At 41.1% G+C, this 25,000-nt stretch overlaps 1 protein-coding gene across 1 annotated transcript in view; it reads right to left on the bottom strand.

Annotated features, from left to right (window-relative positions):
• The window catches only part of LOC122801930 (fibrinogen-like protein 1), a 354,154-nt gene that overhangs the window by 131,191 nt on the left and 197,963 nt on the right, over positions 1 to 25,000 (bottom strand). Inside the window, exon 4 of the mRNA XM_044071661.1 lies at positions 21,586 to 21,745. Within this exon, the coding sequence (XP_043927596.1) occupies positions 21,586 to 21,745 (160 nt within the window). The remainder of the gene's footprint in view (positions 1 to 21,585; positions 21,746 to 25,000) is intronic.

The following is a 25,000-nucleotide window of genomic DNA, read 5'->3' as shown; positions in this document are numbered from 1 at the left end:
GTATGTCTATATGTGACAGAATAAGCTAAACATGCTAAAGAGATACATTTTTTCATATTAATTGACATAAACCTATAGACTAGCTTTATGTGTGTAAATAAAATGTTAAAACAAGGAAGAAGACGTATCTAGGGCAGAGTTTAGTAAGCAATATGTGATATATAGAGTCCTTGTTCTGAAAGAATTAAGAAGACAGCTGGATAATCTGTAGTGGTAGCTCGATGTACAATGATGCGTGTTCAGACATCAAGCGATGTGAATCACTGCACAGCAAAGAGCTGCTATAAAATTGTTATTTGGCACAGATTCTCAGTGTTGTAAGTTTCACAGATGTCATACATGAGCATATAATGCACAACCCCAGGATAGGCAAGTATGAGTCAGATACTATGCTGATAGTGTGGCATGTTAAACTGATTAAGTGACAACTGTGATTAATTTCTTAATTTACATATCTGCTGCATTATAAGCTTTGAATTAACATAATAAAACCAATGTCAACATACAGCAAGAGACCACTCTAACATACAAAACCATGAAATAAGAACTTCAGTATGTTACAGCACTGGGTTTTGAAATGGGCAACACAAGCATACTGAGGAAAAAGAAACACCTGGTAATGTAACCCGACACTGTACTGCTCACCCATGAAGGAAGGCAGCAGTAGGGATGTGGATAAACAGCACATATAAAAAGTGTACACACCCCTTTTAAAATGCCAGGTTTTTGTGATATAAAAAAATGAGACCACAATAAATCATTTCAAAACTTTTCCCACCTTTAATGTGACCTACAACTTGTACAATTCAATTGAAAAACAAACAAATCTGTTAGGGGAAAAATATAAAAAATAAAAAATGTACAATAAGCTGGTTGCATAAGTGTGCACACCCTTAAACTAATAGGTTCATAGGTTGGTACTAGGATATTGGCCCTAGGGCCTATATAAGCCTAGCCAAAAAGGTACCCTGCCTTTCGCCACCCAAGAAAATAATTTTTCTGTGCCCCTGTCGAGCAGAGCCACATAAGTGATCCCCGGGGTGAATTTCCTATCTCCCATCCAATCATCAAGATTTTTCTTGAAGAGTGCTAATGAGGAGCTTTGCTTGATATAGATAGGTAGTTTGTTTCAGAATATGGGAAGTCTCTGGGACAGGAATCTATCCCTCCAGCATGTCCTGTTTATTGTGGTGACAAGGTTTAGGTCCCTAGAGCGTGTAGCTTGGAGGGATTGGGATTTATTTAATTGGAGCATGTCCAACAGCTCTGGGTTTGACATAGCTTTGTATGTTAGGCAGAGATTGCCTCTGAGTAGGCGATATGCAACGGAGTAAAGCTGGGGTTTGTGAGACAGTCTGCATAGGGCATCTGTTTGAGGCCAGTAATCCTCTTTGTGAGGTATTTCTGTGGCCTTTCCAGTTGTTGTAGATGTCTTGTGAGGTACATACCAAAAGGGGCACCGTATTCTATAATGGGTCTAATGAGTGAAGAGGAGAGGGGAACAATGACCTCTTTTTTTCTTGGATGAGAAACCTTTTGTGATGAGGTGTGCCATGTAGAAGGATTTCCTGACTACTGTGGCAATGTGATTATCAAAAGAGAGACTACTGTCCACCTGTGTCCCAAGGTCTCTTATCACACTTTCCATGTTAAATAGACTACCACCTATGTGGTAGTTCATGGGTACAGAGTTTTACCAAAAGGGATGACAATGTGCTTTTTGGCATTTAGCTTGCGGCCATGGCTTTGACACCAGGCATCTGTCTCAGTGAGACCCTTTTGTAGGATGTCCACATCATTAGGAGTTTCAATTATGGCTCCTAGTTTGTAGTCATCTGCGAACTTCGTTAGCCAAAGACCTTCTGTGTTAGCCTGTACTTCAGAGAAGTAGATACCAAACAGGAGAGGACCCAGGACTGAACCCTGGGGTACTCCACTTGTCACTGGTTTGAAGTCGGATTTGGAGTCTGCTCCTTTCACAGTGTGGGTTCTGTCAGTGAGCCAGATGGCAACTCATCTTGTGACATAGGGATTTATACCTAGTTTAGTTAGTTAATCTATAATCCTATTCCATAGGCCAGACATATGGAGAATATGGGAGAGTGTTGTCACATGTAGTACACAACCAGTACTTGACAGAAATTCCTGCAGCTCCTGCAATGTTGCTGTAGGTCTCTTGGCAGCCTCCCTGACCAGTTTTCGTCTTGTCTTTTCATCAATTTTGGAGGGACGTCCAATTTTTTGCGACGTCACTGTTGTCCCATATTTTCTCCACTTTTTGATGACTGTCTTCACTGTGTTCCATGGTATATCCAATGCTGTGGAAATTTTTTGGACCCTTCTCCTGACTGATACCTTTCAACAATGAGATCCCTTTGATGCTTTGTAAGCTGTCTGCTTGCTGTAGCAGGCAACTGAGTAAATGTCAGGAAAACCCTACTAGGACAGCTGAACTTTATTGGGGGTTAATCAGTCTCTTTAACTGATGGCAGGTGTGTACCCAATAAGACTAAATGCTGTAATTAAATCAAAAGGTGGTTCAACAAAGCATTAGTTTACAGGTGTGCACAGTTATGCAACCAGCTTATTGTACGTTTTTTATTTTTTATATTTTTTCTCCAACAGATTTGTTTTTCAATTGAATTGTACAGGTTATAGATCACATCAAAGGTGGGAAAAGTTTTGAAATGATTTATGGTGGTCTCATTTTTTTATATCACAAAAACCTGGCATTTAAACAGGGGTGTTTACACTTTTTATATCCACTGTATATATATATATATATATATATATATATATATATTAATCTTTTAACATCAGAGAAGGAAATCTGGACAAAGCTTTGCATAATGGGGGGGAGCAAATTCCCAAAAATAGGGGCAAATTTTGAATATTACTCATAAACTTAGAAAGTTGCTAGAATAACAGGATTTGTGTTGACATGTATTTTCTTAAGGATATGAAGTCTGAAACTCAAGTTTATGTCATTATTTAGTGACTTCAATCCTTAGATCATCCTAGTCATTTCCCAGAAAACTACAAATTTTATGAGGAACAGACTAATAAATATGAGTCAAATATCTGGACATTCTGCAAAAATCTGGACAGTTGAGAGTTATGGCTGTATATGGGTGTGTAAACACACCACAATGGCACGATTATGTTATGTATGGCTGTAGCTGAGGAAGCACACCAGTGCTGATGCACACAAAAAGCAGGAAACGCTCCACAGGGCATGATGAGCCATGTACTTTGGGTGACATTTGGTAGTGGATTTGTGGAGAACAGTGTGAGCAGTCTATTACAGGGATTCATTATGCTCCTACTTGAAGGTGTGCCATGATACCAACCTTATAGCTACAATACCTGTAGCAAAAAGGGTAAATGGCATAACACAACATGTATGTAGACTGACAAACATGTGTAACCTACAGGTGCACATAACATATATCTTGAGCCCATGAGAGAGGTAATGGCTAGAAAAGTTCATTGCTCTGGAGACTGTGTTACTTTAAACAATCCACATGCATGGGGAACACACATTCTGGCCAACAATAAAGCAGGTAAGCCTTTTCAGAAGCAAGTTTGACAAGAGTTTTACAGGACATCAGTAATATGGGTGGCCATAATTAGAAGTTTCACCAGGTTTAGCAAATAGTAACAAATATGATGTTACATACCAATAGCAAGGCATGGGATATTGCCAAATGCCTGTCCTCTACAGGAGGTGGACGATCAACACAGAAAAAAAAGTCACAGAGATAAGGAATTTCCTGGTGTTCCTGTCTTAGGAAGAAGAGTGGAACTTAAATCCTAGTGGTAGCCTGGATGTGGGATCTGGGCTGGTGATGACTGCACCAGAGAGGATGTATGGGATGTACCAAGTTAGTATTAGTCTTTATGGTGCATATACTACATTGTAGTGCATGTTAGGCATGGCTTATTTAGCAAGAGGCTTTTGCATGTCTGCCCTACAGGTACCTATGGTGTGCAACGGCAACACTCAGCACAAGATGTGTAGTTATCCATGTGGTATTTATGGCTTCTGCCACATATCAGTATGCCTGCTGTTTGGATGTTTCCATGTATTTCACTGCTACCACAGGTATGTATTTGTTTTTTTGTTTTTTTTTTTATTCACAGTTTCTACTATTGGACAGTCAAGAGCAATGGGCCATCACATGCCTAATGTTAGCAGGTTACTTGTGTCTGGCAATGATGTCAATGCGGACATAGCACTTTCCAATGACACAGTGGCACTGTCAACAAAACTAGATGCCTCAGACACACACACACACACACACACACACACACACACACACACACACACACACACACACACACACACACACACATTTCTCATATACAAGGTGCCTGAGAAGGGACCTGTCAAAACCACAATTTCATCAGTGTTTGGTAGATGTCATGTAATTGTGACCCCCGCCAAAGCTATGCAGGAGTTTTTAACCCAGACAGCATATGAAAGCCACACTGCCTCTGATGTGCACATACACCCCACATGGGAGAGGCATGGTGGTCTGTGTCACAGACATGACTCTAGGTCTGTAACTGACCCTGGTACCCCACTTGACATTAATCAACATACGTGCGTGTCAGTGATGCAGGCAGGGATGGCAGGGATGGCTGCTACCCACACCATTATGGAGATGCTGAGTGCATTGTGTAGCTTGTGGGACAGAACACAACAGTGCATGAACTGCAGGATGACATCCTGCACTTGTACAGAGAGTGACATTTTGTAGAGAGACAGAGCAAATGTTGCTGCTCAAGGTGACTTGTGGCTGGCATGGCATAAATTGGTGCATCTGTGTACCAGATACTACACACATCCTTCAGTCTGCCTCTGATGGTTTAGGTTCTATGGCCAGAGAAGGATCCAGAAGCAGGGTGACTGGTCACAGGCTGGGCATACCCAGATGAAACAGACTATTTTTAATACAGCATCACTGTCAGTTGTGACCACACAGGGCAGAGCCATAGCTGGCTCATTCAGTGCTTAGTGCCGCTACCTGATCTGGTGCTTCTCAACACAAGATGGAAGAGCAAAAAAAGGTCACTTCTCCAACCTGGCACTCCTTCCTTCTTTCAGGAGGAGCAACAGATCCTAGCACCATATGCCCTAGCACTCTGCAAGAGAGCAAAAAAAAAAAAACGCACTTCTCTGATCTGGCATTCAGCAAGTCTAAATGTCCTCACCCTCTACTGTCTCACCACTAAGTTTATGTGAAGAGCAAATATTCAACAAAAATGGATATGCCAATCACACCATCTATCATCTATCATCTTGTGCCTGGGATAGCTGCCTCATTTACCATACTCTAACTATGCTTCTGACACAGGACACAGCCCAAAGCCCTATGGTGCCCTGTCTCAGAAGTGTAGCACCACACATAGCTGTGGCTTTTCTCACATAAGTCGCTGCTGACATGCCTCAGGATCCTCACTGGGGATATCCCACAAGGTTGCACACTCCCAGTCTCATAGTTCTATACTATTACTATCCCCTGTGGATAGATGGTCCACTATATCAATATTTATTTTATTTTTTTTATTCATTTCACATTTGTTGACCGGGTTAATTTGGCTAGGCAAGAAGCCCTTTTTCAGCTGAGACCCAAGGAGAAAAGCTCCAGACATAAGCAAATAAAGAAAACATTTATACAATTTCCACTTATTCACAGTAAATCACAGTAAAGTTTCAAGTACAGAGTTTAACTAGCAAGTACAAAATACAATTAAAAACATCCAGTACAGAAAATACACTTCTTAAGTAAATCAAAAATCCAGATTTTTTTGCAGAGATTTAAGCAGCAGCATGAGCAAATGAGCTTGGATCACAATCATTGCAAGAGTGGTCTAGTACTTGCATGTACTATTTAAATTTCCCTTATACACAAAACAGATGTTAATTATATCCTTAGACATGTTGGGATGCAGTTAGTAAAATACAGAAACAGGGGGAGAGGGAAAGCTGGGGAGTAAAAGGTCAGGTAGGGGTAGGACAGGGGCAGGCCCACTCATTTAACATGTGGTCTTTTAGGGATTTTTTGAAAATAAAGCTGTTAGTGATAGATCTGAGGTCGGAGGGAAATTTATTCAAGGTGTTTGAAACAGAATGGCTATACTGAAGTCTACCAATTTGTTTTGTAGTTTTATGGACTTCAAGGAGATTTTGGTCTGAGCTGTGGAGATAGTGTTTGGGAGTGTAAGGGAAGATTAAGGAGGAGAGAGCAGGGCAGCGGGTAGGATTTGTTAGGACTGAGTGTATGAGGTGGAGAAGAAGGAGGGGATTATGAGCTTCTGGCCATGAGAGATTTTTTAAGGCAGTGCAGTGATGAGATCTGTAGGGTAAATTGGCAGTGAACCTGGCAATTTTATTGTAAGTGGCTTTGAGTTTGTTCGTGAGGCTGTATTGGAGATTAGTGAGAATAGGGGTGGCATAGAATAGAGTAGGCAGGAGAAAGGCCTGGGAAAGGGTGTGTTTTGTATCTTTCATCAGGTATTTCTTATTTCTATATAATAGTCCAAGTTTTTGATGTTTTTTTCATAGTTTGTAGAATATGAATGTCAAATTTAAGTTGATCATCGATTACCACTCCAAGGAGTTTGGTATGGGTTTCTACTGAGATTGTAGTATTGTTAAGTGACGTGACTAAGCTGCAGTGTTGTAGGGTTTTAGTTAGAAAAAGAAAAAGTTTTGTTTTTTTTTGGAATAAGTAGGAGCTCGTTGTCAGTGAACCATTTTTCAAAAGATCCAAGAGAGTATTGAGTAATGGATAGAAGGTTGGGAAGATAATCAGAGCAAGATAAGATGGTACAGTCGTCGGCATACTGGATTACAGAAGAATGGGAGCAGCATGTGCAGAGGTTATTTGTGAAGATGTTAAATAGAAGGGGCCCAAGTATGGCCCCTTGGGTAGAGTTACCATACGTCTGGGCTTCCCGGACACATCCTATTTTTTGGGCTCCAGTCCTTGTGTTTTTTGAAAATTCTGCAATACAAATCGCAGAATTTTCAAAAACTATTTCCTCTTTCCTTTGCTTTGTTTTTTTTTTTTTTTTTGATTGGCTTGTATACCGGTATACGAGCCAATAAGAAAAAATCAAATAACGGAGCTCTGTTCAATGCGGAACTGCTTGATGTTCTGTATTGAACAGAAGAGGGTCCGCTGTGCGAGTTTCTGATTGGCTCATATACCGGTATACGAGCCAATCAAAAAACGGAGCCCTGTTCAATGCGGAACTGCTTGATGTTCCGCATTGAACAGAAGAGGGTCCGCTGTGAGAGTTTTTGATTGGCTTGTATACGGTATACGAGCCAATCCAAAAACAGAGCTCTGTTCAGTGCGGAACTGCTTTTATACCGGCATGCGGGCCAATCAAAAATTGCCAAACACAGAGCTACTTGTCTTTAATGCAATGTTCCGCATTAAAGACTTTTTTTTTTATTTGCTCTTCACCTAGTGTGAAGAATCTGACAACCCTAAGAGGATGAAAAAATACCAGCACATATTTTTTCATCCTCTTTTTCATATAACCAAATATGGTAACCCTAGCCTTGGGGTACCCCTGTATGTACAGGAAGGAATGGAGAGGATGCAGATAGCCAACTGACAGACTGAAATCTATCAGAGAAATAGCTAGAGAACCAGAGAATGGTAGTTTGAAAGGACTTAAGGTCATTAAGTTTTGATAGTAGCAGGTTATGAGAGACAGTGTCAAAAGCTTTTGATAAGTCAAGGAAGAGAGAGGAGACCAATTTGTTGTCCTCTTGAACTTTGGCAATGGTCTTAGTGAAGGTAATGAGAGCAGTGGCATTACTGTGATGGGGGCGAATGCCACATTGTGTGGGGGTTAGGAGGTTTCCTTGTAAGAGATGTTTCATTATTTGTTTATGGATACATTTTTCCATTATTTTTGAGAGGGGAGATTGGATAGAGATGGGACTATAGTTGGAGGGGTCTGTAGAGATACTACACCTATGAAGAGAGATAACATAGAATTTCTTCCAGATTTTTGGCACAGTACTTTCTTGGATGGAGTGGTTTATGAGAATGGAAATGGGGTAAGCAATAGAATTTTCAGCACTTTTGAGGAAATGTAGGGGTAGGTTATCAGCAGAGGGAGAGCAAGGTTTCGGTTTAGAGAGTAGAGATCTAATATAGGTAGTGGAAGCAGGTTTAAGAGAGAAGGTTTGGGTAGTTTTGGTAGCATTAAGTTCAGATAAGGAAGGTTTTGAGTGTTTATTTTTAGTAAAATTCTTTATTGAGTTGATGAAGAAGGTGTTAAGTAATGAGGCAGTATCAAGGTCGGAGCTATCAGGAGAGGGATTGGGTGTAGTGGGTTTACCTAGGTGGAGGAGCTTATTAATAGTGTTCCAGAAAAGTCTGGGATTAGAGTTGGGATTGCTGAGAGGTTTACTATAGTATTGCCTTTTGTCCTTGTCTATTTGTTTTTTACTGAGGTTTCTAAGCTCTCTATATTTTTGAATGTGGGTAGGTTGATTTGATTTTTTCCAGTTCTGCCAAGATTTGTCCCTTTGTGACATGAGGTTATGAGTGGATGGTGTTAACCAGGGAGAAAAGTAAGATTTGAGTCTTATTTTTCTGATGGGGGCAAGTGTATTTAAGGTATTAAGAAAAATCTCATTGAATAGGGAGACAGCATCACCCAGGGGGTGGTCATATAAGAAGGACCAGTTGAAGGAGGAGAGTAGATTACTGAAAGTATCATGACTGAAGACAGAGAGATTATAACAGTCTTTGTAGAGGTGTTATCTATGAGATGAGGAGAACATCAGTGAACTAGGGTGGGAAGGTGATCACTGAGAGAGTCTGCAAGGGTACTGGAGTTGTGGTAAAAATTTGGATTAGTGGTACAAATCCAGTTGAGGGTAGAGTCAGTATTATTTTTTTATTATAGCGAGTTCATAGGTTCATATGTGTGTACCAGGCTAATGGCCCTTAAGCCTTTACAAGCCTAGCCCATAGGATTACCCTGGCATCATGCCACATGACCTGAGTTCCCAGTACCTCTGTCGAGTAGAGCCACTGGAGTGATCCCTGGGGTGAATTTTCTATTTCACATCCACTCATCAAGATTTCTCTTTGAAGACGGATAGTGAGGTGCTCTGCTTGACATGTATGGGAAGTCTATTCCATAGCATGGGCAGTCTCTGGGTTATAAACCTGTCCCTCCAGCATGTTCTGTTGAATGTGGTAATGAGGTTGAGGTCTCTGGAGTGTGTGGTGCGGAGGGATTGGGATGTTTTTAGATGTAGCATTTCTAACAGAGCAGGGTCAGACATGGCTTTGTAGGTTAAGTAGAGATCGCCTCTAAGTAGGCGATATGAGACAGAGAATAGTTGGAGTTTTTTGAGTCTGTCCATATAGGACAAGTGTTTAAGGCCTAGGATCCACTTTGTGAGGTACTTTTGCGGCATCACCAGTTGTTGCAGGTGTCTAGTGAGGTACATACCAAATGGGGCATTGTACTCGATGATTGGCCTAATGAGGGAAGAGGAGAGGGAGATGATGACCTCTTTCTTCCTGGAAGCAAAACCCTTAGTAATGAGATGTGCCACATAGAAGGACATTCTGACCACAGTGGCAATGTCAACCTGTGTTTCCAAATTTCTTATAACGCCTTCTATGTTCAGTGGACTACCATCAATGTGGTAATTCATGGGAACCACGTTTTTCCCAAAGGGGATGATGACACATTTTTTGGCATTGAGCTTAGCCAATGTTCTAACAACAATCGTTGTTCTCAGTGAGGCCTTTCTGTAGGATGTCAACATCACTTGGGGAGTTAATAATAGCTCCCAACTTGCAATCGTCTGTGAACTTTGTCAGCCAGAGTCCCTTCGTGTTGGCCTGGACTTCAGAGAAGTAGATACCAAACAGGAGAGGACCCAGAACCGAACCTTGTGGGACTCCACTCGTGACTGGTTGGCAGTCTGACTTGGAGTCAGCTACTTTCACACTGTGGGTTCTGTGAGCCAATTTGCAATCCACCTAGTGATATAGGGGTTGATGCCTAGCTTAGTGAGTTTTTTTATGATTCCTGAGTGGGGAATGGTATCAAAGGCCTTGGCCAGATCAAGGTAGGATGTATGAACCACCTTGCCTTCATCCACAGCTCTGGTGACTGACTCAAATAAGTTGACCATGTTGAGCAGGCATGATCTACCTTTCACAAAACCAAACTGTGTGGGATCCAGAGTTTGGAGATTCCCTGTATCCTTGTTTATTAGGTCCATGATGATGTGTTCCATAGCCTTGCATACTGGACTCGTCAGACTAATGGGGCAATAGTTCCCAGGGTCTGTAGTCACTCATCCGTTTTGGAGAGGGATGACTGTAGCAGTACGCCATTTGGTAGGGACAAAGCCTGAGGTGAGGCTGTGATTGAACAGGGCACACAGGTGATGTGCCAGTTCACTCTGTAGTTCATGCAGAACACAGTCCGGGATATTGCCAGGTCCCATAGAAGCTGTATTTTTGGCCTTGGACAGTGCTGCTTTAACCTGCGCAGCAGTAATACTGGGTGCCTGGCAATCTACTGGTATTGTGATTGGTCCTTTGGGGGGGAGGGGTAAAGTTGGCACTGAATCTGTCGGCCAGTATATTGGCAATATCTGTTGGCTCAGTATAGGAGGTACCATTGTGCAGTAGCTCAGAGCAAATCTGGGTATTGCCGTGAAAATTCTTTACATAACTATAGAAGGCCTTATGGTTGTCTTTACTATCTGCTGCAATTGTGTTTTCATAGCTGGCTTTAGAAGATTTGATGAGAGATTTCAACTTTTTGTTGAGGCTGATAAGGGAGTTTTTCCAGTCTTGGGACTTCACCTTATTCTGCGCCAGTTTTCTCCTTCTGTTGTAGAGTTTGTTTATGGCAGGGACCACCAGATTGGCTTCCTTTTTTTGGAGGAGACAGTCTTGGTTCTATCTGGTATGGTGATATCCATGCATTTGTGTACATGTTCGTATAGTGCATTGGTGTATGATTCGGCGGTCATGCAACTATTCTCCATTTTCATGGGTGCTGTAAAGTTAGCTACCTCTGTTTTTAGGAGCCCAAGGTTAGCTTTGGAGAAGTTTTTCATGGTGGTTACCTTTGCTGGGGGGGTAGTTTGTAGTCAGATTTAACCAGGGAGAAGTTGACTATTGGTGTAGAGCAATGGATACCCATGGTAGTAATGAAGAGGTCAAGGATGTTGCTACCTCTAGTGGGGGTAAGAATGAGCTGGTCCAGGGCATTGGAATTAATGAATTCCAGGAAATTTTGGGCAAGTGTATTGGTGTATGTGTAGTTTTCCCAGTTAATGGAGGGATAGTTGAAGTTGCCCAGTATGAGAGTGTTAGATTGGACCCTAATATTCTCCAGGGTGCTTAAGAACGTGGAGTGTGAGTCCTGGCACATGGTTGGGGACCTATAGCAGGCTATGACCTGAATGTTACCTGCACCTGAAGTATCTCAGATGCATTGTATTGGGCTACCAGTCTGAAGGTGTGCGCATACTTTATGAATATGGAAACACCGCCGCCTTTGGAGCTTCGGTCCAATTTCTGGGACCTAAAGGTGTGGAATGAGTTATAGCCTGGTAGTGCAGGGGTGCTTTCTGCTGCCTTGAACCAGATCTCTGTTACAGCACAAATGTCTATGTTCTCCATTTTAAGCAGTGCTTCGAGCGAGTGCATTTTGAGATTTATACTTCTAGCGTTGAGCAGCATGACCCTCAGATTGCATTTGTTTGTAGCTGGTATGGTGGTAATTTGGTCTTTGGAACACTGCCCAAAAAAAGGCACCATAAGGGTGGCAAGAGCCTTGGCCAGTATCCAGAAGCCCAGGGTTGACAGATGCAGGCCATCTCTGGCAAAACATCGAGGTCTGTCAATTATGTCATCCCAGGCAGACAGATACTGGATCCCCTTAGAATGACACCAGAAACTTAGCCAGTTGTTGAAATCAATAATTTTCTGCTTATGCTGTGGTATCATTCTGGGTGATGGTAGGATGCTGCTCAGGGCTATGGTCATACCTGCCTGGGGTGCATAATCCAAGAACTCCTCCATGTCTCTTTTCATGTAGTCCAGGGAGGTATGTCTCAAGTCATTCACACCCGTATGTACAATGACAGAGTAATATTTGCACCTGTTGTTGAGGAACCTGAGGGCGTGCATTATGTGGCAGATTCTGGTGCCTGACAGGCAGATGACTATTACTTTCTCCTTATTCAACCTAGTGAGTGGGACATCAGTATGCCTAACTATCGAGCCACCTATGACTAGTGTGTTGGGCATGCTGTTTTGCCTTAGGTTTGACCTTTGGTTGAGTGGCACACAGTTTAGGAGAGTTATGTGTCTCATGATTAGTGTTGTGTTGTGGTGGTTGAGTGCATTTCTGCCTTGGAGGTCTCTGCTGTTTGGGTAGATTTTTATTGAGAGCCTTCATGAAGGTGGGTATGTGGTTTGTGTTTTTATGTGAAGGCAGTGATGGTGTGTGTTCTGGAGGGCTGTGTGTTCCATGTGGTGTGGTGCAAGTGTTGACCTTCTCCTCTTGACTAGCTATTCCGGTCTTGACTGGAGAGTGCGTGGCTTCCAGTTTGGATATATAAGTGCATCTCTCACAAGTCCGAGTGTTGGGAGGTAAGAGGAGAGGGTTGTCAGTGTACATGAGGCAGTCGCTACATTGCCTCAGGATGCCCAAGTTCACCAGGTTAATAGGAGAAAGCACAGGGAACTGACCTTTAGACATGCCTGGAGGGGTGGGCATTAATTATAAGTACTGGAGCTGTTTCTTTGTAGAACATTTAGTGCTGGTAGCACGTTGTGTGCTACAATAACTGCTACAAGAAGTCTGGTAAATTGCTAGACTAATAAGCTAGTAAAAGTGCAGAAGAGCAGAGAACTAGCAGATCTAAGGGAAAAAATTGAAGGGCAGACTTTGGCACTGCTCAAAAGCTTACAAACAGTCCTGGATACAGCAAATCTGTATCTGGACTAGACTAGTTACAGAAAAGGTTGGAAACGAGCACAAACATGGGCTTTTAAACCAGAAAGTTAAAAGAGATGGAAAAACTGCCCAAACGGCAAGTTGGGGATGTAATGAGTTGTGAGAAGTTGTGGAGATTGATGCTGCTAAGAGGGGGAGAGGAGCTTATAGTTGTCCAGTCGATATTAACATCACCAAGGATAATAGTCTTGTAGGTGATGTTTTCAGATATCCAAGAGAGAAATTGTTCCAGGATAGGTATGTTATTTCCAGGGGAGATATAGATGGTAGCAATAGCTAGGTTCTTATGTTTATTAAGCTTGCAATTAACTAAGAGGATTTCAGCAGGGTCAAAGTTTGGTGGGGGTGTGGGAAAAGGATAGAGTAAAAGTTGTTCTGAGTAAAGAATGGCTACGCCACCTCCTTTTTTAGAGTGATGATTGAGTCTAAAGATATTATAGCCTGGGGAAGGATTTCTGAGTCAGAGATATATGGTTTCAGCCATGTTTCTGACAAGGTGAGAATGTCAGGGGTATGAAGAGAGATTAGGGAATGAAGTTGACTTATTTTGTTAGAGGCATTTTGCATATTGATTGAGATTATTGTTAACTGTTTGGAAGGGGGGGGCTTGTGGTTGTTAGACGAGGTAGTAGGGGATGGTATGTTGGATTGAGAAGGAAGAGATGTTGGAGTATTGAAAGATACACTACTACCTAGTGGGGTAGAGTTAATGGATAGCCCAGGATTAGGGTGAATGTCACCAGAGTAGAGTAGGTTAAAGAGGAAGTTGTTCTTAGAATGTATCTAAGGATAGGTTCTGATGTACTTTGGTTTGAGTTTATTTTGTAGAGCGGTAGGAGGAAGGATCTTCACTTTGAAATGATTTGTTGAGGAGACGGAGAAAAGAGATGGTGCAATGGAAAAGTAGCTAGAGGATTGTTGATGAGGGTGAGGATAGCAGAGAGTGGGAGATGGGACGGGCATAAGGATGGGGTTGTGATATGAGGAAGATAGTGATAGAAGAAATAAGAGGGAGGAACTAAGAAGGATAGAGACTGAAACTGAAATAGAGACGTGTGTGGACTTCATTATAGGGGAGTGAGCAATAGTGGTGTTTGACTAGTGTAGGTGGCTTAGTAGTAAGCAAGATAAAGGTTTGTAGAGTTAAGGTAGTGGTAAGCAGTAGCACAATAGGAGGTGATGAGGTAGTGGATATAAGTACAACTAGATAGGAGGAGCAAGAATGTTAGGGTGGGTTGAGTCAGATGGAAGGGGTAGAGTATGGAGGGGTGTAGGGGGTGCAGATACGTACGGTAGAGTATAAAAGAAATGAAAGAGAGAGTCTGTGAGAATGGGGGTAGGGCAGGGGAGTGAAGTGAGCCTGAGCATAGTGAGGGTGAATGGAGCAGGTTGAACCTGAAACAAGAGGTACCGGCGACCAAAAACAATCAGGATGTAAGAAGCACTATCACCTCAAGTACTGGTTGGAAATGTTACCTGTTCTGTTAGAGTGGGGTTCTGCCAAGAACAGTTTTAAGCTGAGAACCCTTTTGTATGATGTTATTTAAAAAGTATTTTAGCATGGACTTTAGCTTACAAAAAGAAAAAAAAGGCTAATGTTAGTTAGAAACAGCAGAAGGAGAGCTCTCTTTTTTGTTTTTCTTTTGTATCTTTTAAGTCAATTAAAGCAATTTAGCATGGGTTTTAGAATTCAAAAGGTTAATTTGTATACAGCAGTAATAAAGACTTGCCGTTTAAGGAAACAGAAAGTGTGTTATTTATGGGGTGAAGGATAGGGAAGAGGGGGTTCACGGGTGTGGGAGCGCTAGCTTGGTGTACACACCACTTGCGGTAATATTTGTTATTACACAGACACACTGAAATAAGGCACCAGTAGCAGGAAGGCTAGCAGATGAGCATACTTAGTAACTCTAATTGAAAGGGGGGTTCCACCGAAGTAATGAGCTGCAGTTTTTGTTCAGTAGCAAATATGAGAAGGCCACCTGGGAGGTGGGGAGCACAGAGTAGTGTCTGAAGGGACTTAAGCAAAGGTATCTGTAGGGGGGAGGAAAAGAACAAAGAGGTTGGTAATGGAACTGGCTTCTAGTTCAGGGATTAAAAAAAACACATTACAATATAGGGTACCATTAGAGATAAACTGTCTTAGAAAAAAACAATATCCTTTCTGTAACTATACACATGTGGCAGAACAGCTATCCTTTCTCAACTGTACACAATTTACATTAGGGTAACAAACAGTTGTATCAAATTTACATAATTTCCAAGCAAAGAAGCAATGTAAAACAACAGTGTGGGAGACATTCTATGCAGGTGAGCACATGGGTGAGCCTGTGGAGTCTATTTTACAACACAATACTAGTTAGTGATCTAGGAGGGTACCAAATTGGGTCTCAGATAATACAGGAAGCAAAAAACCCACTATAGCATCTGCAGTATAGCACGTAGGTGCTGTGATTACATACAGTGTGAATAGCACAGCAGATTTTACTACGCCAGGTTTTAAAGTCTGGAAGAGTGTCGCATCTAGCATTAATACCTTCAAGTCTAGCACTGTAGTAACAGACAAGCGTGAATATATTACAGACTGAAAACACTTTACTGAACAATTATAATGCCGACTGCTGGAAACAAGTAAGTTGTACTGTGTGAAAGGCAACCAAACAGGCAGTCGTTATACACAGATCCTCAGACATGAATCACAGTCATAGCAGGCAGCAGTTAAAAAACAGTGCAAAAGGCAAAAAACAGGTTTAATAAGCAACAGAATTTACTGACAATATATGTGCCATTGCTCTTTTCATGGATGTCGTACAGCCAGTAGCTCCTGATGTGGAACATACCAACAGGGTGCATACTTGTGCTCTTGTAGTTCTACTCTGTCCCTGCCACAGACCACATCAGCCCCTGAGATTGCTGTCTGCTGCAGAGTATACATCATCAGTGTTCATGACACAGCAACTCCACCCCACATCTGAAGGATGTGACCCCTGACTCCCAACATCTTGCTACCAGACTAAATGGCTACTCCGCCACCCATGGCCCTGTTCCATGTGATAGCATTGCTGACACCTGCTACAGGGTCAATTCACCTGTGCAAATGATGATGACTTTGCTCTGCCCACTCCTAAGCTCTTTGACTAAGGTAATGTCTGATGCACAGCATGGCAAGTGCATGCACAATACTGTATGGCCTGAGTTTGAATCATTTTATTTGTGTTGTTTGTGAAATGGCTCATAACTGTGGACTAAATGCAACCTCTTTGCCAGTGATGCTTTGTATTGAACCCACCTCTGTCTTGTATGGAATCCTTCTCTTGCTGTTCCTTCTTTGAATGGCTGCCCTGTTCCTTGTCCTCTCCTCCAACAGGTATGGTAGAGCCAGCTTATTTCCCTGCTACTCAAAATTGTTTCCATGCTGCCATGTTATACAGCCTGGTGCACACTATAAAAATTTGGCTGCAGTTCTCTGGTGAAATACTGAAGTACCCACCAGATGCATCTATGAAGAGGATGCATCCCTTAAGAAGACCAAATACCTGGTCCACAATGTTCTCTGTCTCTGTGTTTGCATTGTTGTATACTATGTTTGCTATGGTCTGTCATTGTCATCCACGATTTTAATGCATATCCAGCATCCCCTCCAACACACAACAGTATCACCGTTATATGTGGCTTGCTACTTAATTCCATAGTAAGTGTGTATAGCAGACACTGTACCCACCTACATGTGTACCTATCAACTTAATGACCTTGTTGGAAGTCACCTCACATGATACACTGGTGCAGGTCAAGCATGTGCCAGATATGGGAATCATGTGAACTACCTCAGTGGTGCATGGATGCATTATAGATGATACCCCATGTATTGCACATCTTATGGCAGTTTAGGAAGTGGAAGCCAATACAGCTGATGTATCTAATACTGTATGGATCAGGTGGGGGCCTTGGCAGGAATGTGTATATAATCAATGGCTCCAAGGACCTCTGGAAAATATGCAGCTATGAAACATCCATATTCATCTGGTTCTCTCTTCTGTAGTCTTTGGAAACTCTATATGCTTCTTCACATATTGCAACATGCTGTCAAGGAATGGGTGCAGGGTACATGAGGTTGATACCTGTCAAATTCCCAGAGTGTCCTGTGTAGATCACTAAAATGCCCCTCTAGCTAGGATGGTTAAAGCTACACATACCTTAATGTCCAGTGAGATGGGCAGTTCATGTGCCTCCTGGATTCTGCATATAAGTGACACAATATAACAAGCTCCTGTATGGTGTCCCTATCCATACAGGAGCAGTCCACAATCTGCTGGTCAGCTAAATGATGGGACATTAAGCCATGGTAGTACTATCTGCATTGGCATAGAGGGCCATATAATGTCATGTCAAAAGCAATGGCTTTGGGAAGGGTCAGCAACATGTGCTGCTCTGCTATAGGTCTTGCTATCACATACCTTCTGGCATCCTGTACACTGGCAATTTTCGACACAGCAAAAAACACATGATCCTCCTCACAGAAACAACAGACTGGTGCACAGAAACAGATAACTGGTTAAGAGCAATGGCCTGAAGTTAAAATTAAATGGGAATAAGGTGAAAACCAGAAGCTACCCTTACCACTATATGGGCAATCTGAGAGCACAAAAAAAAATCAGAGATCTGGGGACCCAGGCTGACAGTAGCCTCATTGACACCTATTGTGCTAAAGGAAGTGTTGCTAAAGTAGTTAGGAAAACCTTCTATACACCTACTCACATCTAGATCAGATTCATCATCAGCCCCCTGGGTCATCACCATTCCCCTGTACTCATCACTCATGCCCTGCCTCCAGAATGTACCTTTTCGAAGTTAAGACACCTGAGGACCCCTGCCCTCCCTCACCAAAAAAATACCAAGTCTCAAAAAATATGTCTCAAAATATGTCTTATGCTGCCCTCCAGAAAGAACTTCAGTATTCAGTCTCTTCATACAGAGGTGCAGCTTGTGGTGACCTGTGCCTGACATAAGGCCATAACCAAGCCCAGATTTAGAAAGATATGCAAAAATTCAAAATCCTCATCCCTCAGAACCACAAAAGGGAGACTTACTTAAGACTATAGGGCGAAGATATATAGAAACTGCAGGAGGACAGATTCATCACAGAGAGGACCTATGCTGTGGAAATATCCCGGTACATGTGAGGTGAGCTGGCTTCTGGCTGGCCTTGTTCAAGTTCGACTTTTGACCAATGGATGGGAGATTGCAGTAGGGATTACTTCCACAGATGTCACTGCTTGACAGAGGGACACAGCAAAAAATGATAGTTTTTTTTTATTTCAACTAAAGGGGTGGCGAAAGCCACATAACTATGGGCTAGGCTTATAAATGCCCTTGGGCAGATAGCCTAGTATGAACCTATGAACCTATGAACCTATGAATTCCTGGAATTCTGAATAAGTGATAAGCATGGTTTCTACATTTCTTAATCACTCTGCCATCATTGATGGCATTACCTGCATATTTGCTGTCCCTCATTTGCATCTGGAGCCTAATCCCTAATCATTATGCAAGTAACCCCTTCAATACTGTTATTTTGCCTCTAATAAAATTGTACTGTTTGTGTCTCTGAATCACTCCTTCCCTGCAAGTAACCACTTTTCATGCTATTTTGTGTGCTAACTGCTTATGAATACTGACCAGAATATTACAACATTATAACAGGATGCGAATATGTATGCTACTTGTAGACGCACACACACACACACACACACACACACACACACACACACACACACACACACACACACACACACAATAAATAAATGCACTTTGATAACTGTTTTGACAGCTGTATATATAGCTGTCAAACTTTGGAATATTGTAGCTATTTTGTCACCTGTCCGACTGGATCATGACATTCTGCATTTTACTAGATGGAAGACTAACATATTGTATCCATGCTGTATTTCTCTGATTAGAACTATGACGTTGGTGGACAAACTGGAGCTGTGACATACTGCAATGCACTTCAGAGCAAAGGAGGAATAATGCACACACACACACACACACACACACACACACACACACACACACACACACACACACACACACACACACACACACACACACACACACACAATAAAGGTTTTACATGAATGTTAATCAATGATACTGAAAATGCTGCCTAATATATATATTTTTTTAATTAAACCAGTAGGTGACAAAATAGCTGTCAGAAAACAGCAGTGCAGTCTGGCATTTACTGACTGGACTATAGGAATATAGAGCTAGTGAACAGCTTCACAGCACTGTGATTTGACTCTGTGAAGAGTCTTTTATTGTCCATTCTTCTTTTTTATCAAGTCTAAATGCAAACATTTTGGCTCAGTGTTTGTGAGGTTTGACCAGCCATGATTATGGAGGTTGAAATAACCTGTATCTTAGGGAATGAGTTATGTCTGACCAATAGGAAAGCAATGAGTCATGAATCAAATTCATCTGTATAACACAAACCCTGATACTGATGTATTCCATTCATCTTTCTACATTTTCTGTTTTAGACTAGCGTTTTTCATTTACTTCAGTAGGTTACATTAATTGCTTAAGTTTCTATCGAATGGGCTTTAGGTAGTTTGCTTACATTTTTTATGAAGCAATTGTCTCATGAGTGGCTTTCTGCTTTAGCTCTGAGGTACTCTTTAAATTTTTAACTGTCATTTCGTATGCATTTTAGCTATCCAGCAAGAGTTATATTAGGATTTGTTATTTTTCTAATTTGTTATGTTTCTAGTTAATTTAGCTAGTTATAAAGTCAGATCATTTTGGACATTTTTCAACTGGCCAGTTGCAGTAAGTCTTTTATTTCAAAGTTTGTTTTATTTTAATTTCTTTATCTATAAACAATAATGAATTTCATTTTAGAAGGCTGGTTAGGTGGGAGTGTTGTGGGAGTGTTGTTTTGGTGATTGCTCTACTATTGCTGATCCTATTGTCCTGCCACATACAGTTTATTGTGTGCAGTGAGAAAAGTAATTTTTTCATATTGAATTAAATATAACATGTTTTATCTTTATTTTTTATTTTACTTTTTTAATTAAGAAGTATAGACTTGGGTTTAAATGTTGTGTAACGTTGGCTAGGGTATTTGGGGACGTGCATGCATCTGATTTTTGTCTCTGCATGTGTGATTATTCTGAAGATGCACATGTCTTTTGCAAGAAGATTAGATTAAAAGCTCAAAACATCATTACATGGAGCTAATAAAAAAGCATGCCATCATTAGCCGTGGGGACACATAGCCCAGCAAGAAAATGTATTTAAAGAAACAAGTCCTGTAAACATTTACTCTTCTTTATGAGCACATAGGTTCATAGGTTCATAGGTAAGTACTAGGCTATCTGCCCGAGGGCATCTATAAGCCTAGCCCGAATGTGTTGGCTTTCGCCGCCCCTTAGATTAGTTCCCTGTGCCTCAGTCCAGCAGAGCCATTAGTTCCCTGTGCCTCTGTCCAGCAGAGCCACTGCAGTGATCCCCGGGGTAAATTTTCTGTTTCCCATCCACTTGTCAAGGTTTTTCTTGAAGAGTGTTAGTGAGGGGCTCTGCCTAATGTAGATTGGAATCCTGTTCCAAAGCATGGGGAGTCTCTGGGACAAGAATCTAACATGAAACATTAAGGCTGTTTTATAATTAAACCTTTTGATGTAGATATGGACACTAAAAACCATGGAATTTTAATTGCACTGAGGAAGTTTTGCAGCAGTTTTAAATGGCCACTAAACTAATGTCTTTCAGCTATTCCTGGTTAGGGGTTGCCACAGCAGAAATCTGGTCCGCTAATGTTTGGCAGTGGATTTTTTTTACGGTGCTGAGTTGCCAGCCCGACATCCAGTCTTCGAAGAAGGCACACCCACTCATGCATGCACCTACCTGCATGTCTTTAAACGTCATTCGACTGCAGGGTGGACATGCAGACTTCACAAAGAAGGTGCTCCAGCCGAGAATAGAACATGAGGTGACAACAATAACCACTGCACCACCGCAGCCAACTAAGCATAATTTATCAATGCAGTAGTTTTATCCCAGTGTCAAGAATGTACAACTATGGACAACAGATTATTCTGTCCAGGTTGTTGGACTTTGCTCAGGTTTTATCGTCATGCCTCATAGTCTAGACTTGTCACTCATACTGTCCAGTATGCCATGGCATACCCTGTTTACAGTGTACAACAAGCGTGCACTAGTTTTAAGGCCTATACTTTCTATCAAGTCATACATGCACACTGCTACCATATCTATATACATTGCAAGTCTGAAAACAATGCTTAACCACTTCTCCTGGGTTAGTTTTCTGCAGCATTATGAGAATCACCAGTACATCTGCCAAATATGGATAAGTGTGGACTGCAAAATATACAGCAATATGCAAAAAAAGAGAAGTTATAAAACCCATGCTTTTTACAGCAGCTTTCAATCTACTTGGCAATGATCAGGAAGCTGTGACTGACCTCAGTATCTTAACTACCTACCTCATATAAGTTGTGTTTAAGAGCAAAGAAAATTCCATACCTGTTAAAATTCACTTTGCCACTACTGCGCCTTTGAATAACAGTCCATCCACCACCATCAGACATGTCACAGTATACTAAAAAGGGTTCGGCAATGGATTTGGGCTTGATTCGATAGTATCCACTTGTTGTTTTTCTACTGTTATATACTGCAGTGCAATCTATAATCAACAAGATTTACAGTCAGAAAATGCATCTGATTATATAGCACGCAATGCCACCATCAGAGATTTGGAACTTTTGTTAAAAGTCTGTCACAAGATTTTAAATAGTACATAGCATAGAATCACACCCATGCTTTTACCAATATGTAGTAGTGTATGGACAGACTAAAGCACTTTGGTGAAGCAGTGTAAAGAACCTGCACTATGATTGTTTATGTCATACTTATCAGGCGACAAAGCAAAGGACTTCTAGCTTTAATTCTATAAATCAAGTAAATGCTACACACAAGTAATTAATATAAGAAAGCAACCTTATGTAGTCAGTTTTTATTTCATTTTAATGTTTTTTCTTCACCAGGTGGTCAATATCAGATGGTCACTCTGCCCATTTCACTGACACTTATTTATTCACTCCTCAGTCCCATCTTTCATTTGCCTGCCACAGATATTGCACAAATACAAACAAGGCTGACTAAAGGAAAACTTACAGGTGTTCACCTTCCATCATGCATTACCTACTGGCATGGAAAGCTGTCACAGCTGTAAGACTGCCCTGGCAGAAACTTGACTGGCTACATTGTCCTAGGAGGACTGACAATAGGATGAAAGAAGGACAGATATTGTAAGAGAAAGAGTTGACAGGTAAATAGATATTGAATAATGTGTTAAAGAAAGAGAGAAGGAGATGAGGGCATTCTAGCAGACAGGACCACAGGGATAGCCAGTTTCTACAACAAATACTGCCTATCCTTTGTAATAGTGTCATTGTCTTTGTGGGATACAAAAGTATCAAAGCAATGCTCATGTACAAAGAATAGTATTGTGGGATGCCAACTTTCAAATGCAAACTGAAGAATAGACAACTAAAATATGGCACCAGAGTCCCCCTGCAGCCATTTCAGTGTCCCATTACCTATAGCACAATGCACAAACACTAATAGATATAAACTCACATTCATTGAAACATCAAAACCCATACCACATCCAAAGAAAATGCCTCTGGCCAGTGGTGGATAAAGACAAATCATAGGCCTGGCTTTGCACACAAAACAAGAAACATACCCAGGGACACATTTTAAACATTGCTTGTATAATTTTGGAAAGTTGCTAGAATAAAATGTTGTGTTACCACCATGTAATTCACAGCTAAGTCTTGAACCAAGGACCCTGTGTACTATAGTCAGAGCAATACACCACTATGCCAAATCAGCAGTTTCCAGAAAGACAGGAAGACTGAAACTTAAATGGCCATAATTTAGTGAATTCAGTTTTCAGTTCTCACCATAGCTCTCAACCTCTTAGCACAAAAAGCCTGGACAAAGTTAATAATGGGGGTATACAGCCTCAAAATAGAGATAAATTACAAATACTGATCTTATAAACTTAAAACATTGCTAGAATAAAAGGTTTTGTTTTACCATTTATTTTCTGAAGAATATAAAGTCTGAAATTCAAATGCCTATCGTTATTTAGTGAATTCAATCCTTCAGTGATTTGCCATTGCCACAAAAATCCTGAAAACCACAGATTTAATGAGACTAGAACAAAAATAATTGGCATAACGTCACAAGTGGTGGTGGCGAGGGACTTTCGGCTTTTTACCTTGTACCCAAGGTACAAGGTTTGAGCTTGAGTACCTCAAGCCACCAGTTTTTTGAACAGCTAATGCTAACACTGTTGCATAGCAAACAGGACCATTCATTTACATGAGTTTCTTGTACAAAGACTTCAAAGCACCTTAGAACTCTCTGAAGCTTTTTAGCTTTAAACAGAAAGTGACTTCAAAGTAGGCACAACTTTTTTTTGCCTCTTAAAGCACCTTTTTGTTCACTTGTTTATGGGATCAGGATTACTTCAGAAAAACACTGAATATAGACATCACTTTTCATTCAAGAGGTAAATTTGCAGCATTTATTCTGGTATACATATTTTTCTTGAGCTGTAATAAAACTGTATAGAGTGGGTATCAATCATCCCCAGTTTTCATGATGGTCTCCTCATTATATAATTATAACTAGCATTTATTTAAAATGCATGTTTACTGATAGCATTTCTGATGCATTTAACTTTGTTCACCAGTACTGCTATGAATGTCTGTACAAACTCTGTTCTTTACTTATTCACGTAGCTATTTTATGACATTATCAAGTATTTCAAACCATGTCACCACTAACTATAGAGTGATCCGAGTTCTTTACATTGTTTAGAGCAAGTGTCGTTCCATTTAACTAACCTGCAATATGTTGTATGTTTCTTCTGTGAAGTTACAAGGGTGGAATTTCAACTTCTTCATTAATCTGCAATTCATTCTAGTTATGCAGTTTATAAGGAGTCAGTTTATCATTTTGCCATGTGTGCAGCTAGTGTTATCATAGGTTGCTTAACCTGGGAATTAATTAACAAGATTCGCTTAGGTAAAATTAACATGCCAACAAAATAAAAATCAAAATTGGCAAATGGTGTATTTTCTGGTTCTTTGCATGTAGCTTCGACTAGTGGTCTCTTTCTGTTTGTTAATTTAACATGGCAAAATGTATCCAAGGCAAAAGCGCTATCAGAAGTATTATCAAACACTATTTTCTGTGTGCCCCCTCCCACACACTCTTTCAATGAGGAAACTTTATCCTCTGATATGCACCGTTCTGATTTAGTTTGCCTGTGCTAAAAAATATCTCTGTACCTTAAATGAGAAGGGCAGTTCTATTACAAAGTATTCCTGAAGTCACAAACATACATGTGCACAAGTGCACACACACACACACACACACACACACACACACACACACACACACACACACACACGCACACACACACACACACACACACACACACACACACACACACACTGCAAGTTCGGCAAAAGAAAAGCATCTTAAAATAAAATGCATAATGGCGCAAGTAAGTACTAAGTATCTGTTTCCACGCAATACTTGCACAGTGCACACACAGCAGAAAAACAAGTTCAGCCAGCTACAAAAACAAAGCACACCAGTAGTTCGCAATACTTGCACAGACAGCAGAAAATCAAATTCAGCTAAAATAAAAAGCACAGCAGAAAATGTTCGGCTCATCTGTTTCCACGCAATACCTGCACACACAGCAGATAATCAAGTTCAGCTAAAATAAAAAGCATCCATTTCCCGAGCAGCATACCTGCATTGCACACACACCAGTTTGGCTCATCTGTTTCCACAGTTCACAGCTCTCAGCAGAAAGCATTTTTGGCTAAAGCAGGCTCCAGATACAAATGCA

Source organism: Protopterus annectens, chromosome 5.part0 (genome assembly GCF_019279795.1).
Source record: "Protopterus annectens isolate FY-2018-M chromosome 5.part0, PAN1.0, whole genome shotgun sequence".
Lineage (NCBI taxonomy): Eukaryota > Metazoa > Chordata > Ceratodontiformes > Protopteridae > Protopterus > Protopterus annectens.
Note: the sequence above shows the minus strand (reverse complement) of the source record. Positions and strands in the feature narration are given on the sequence as shown.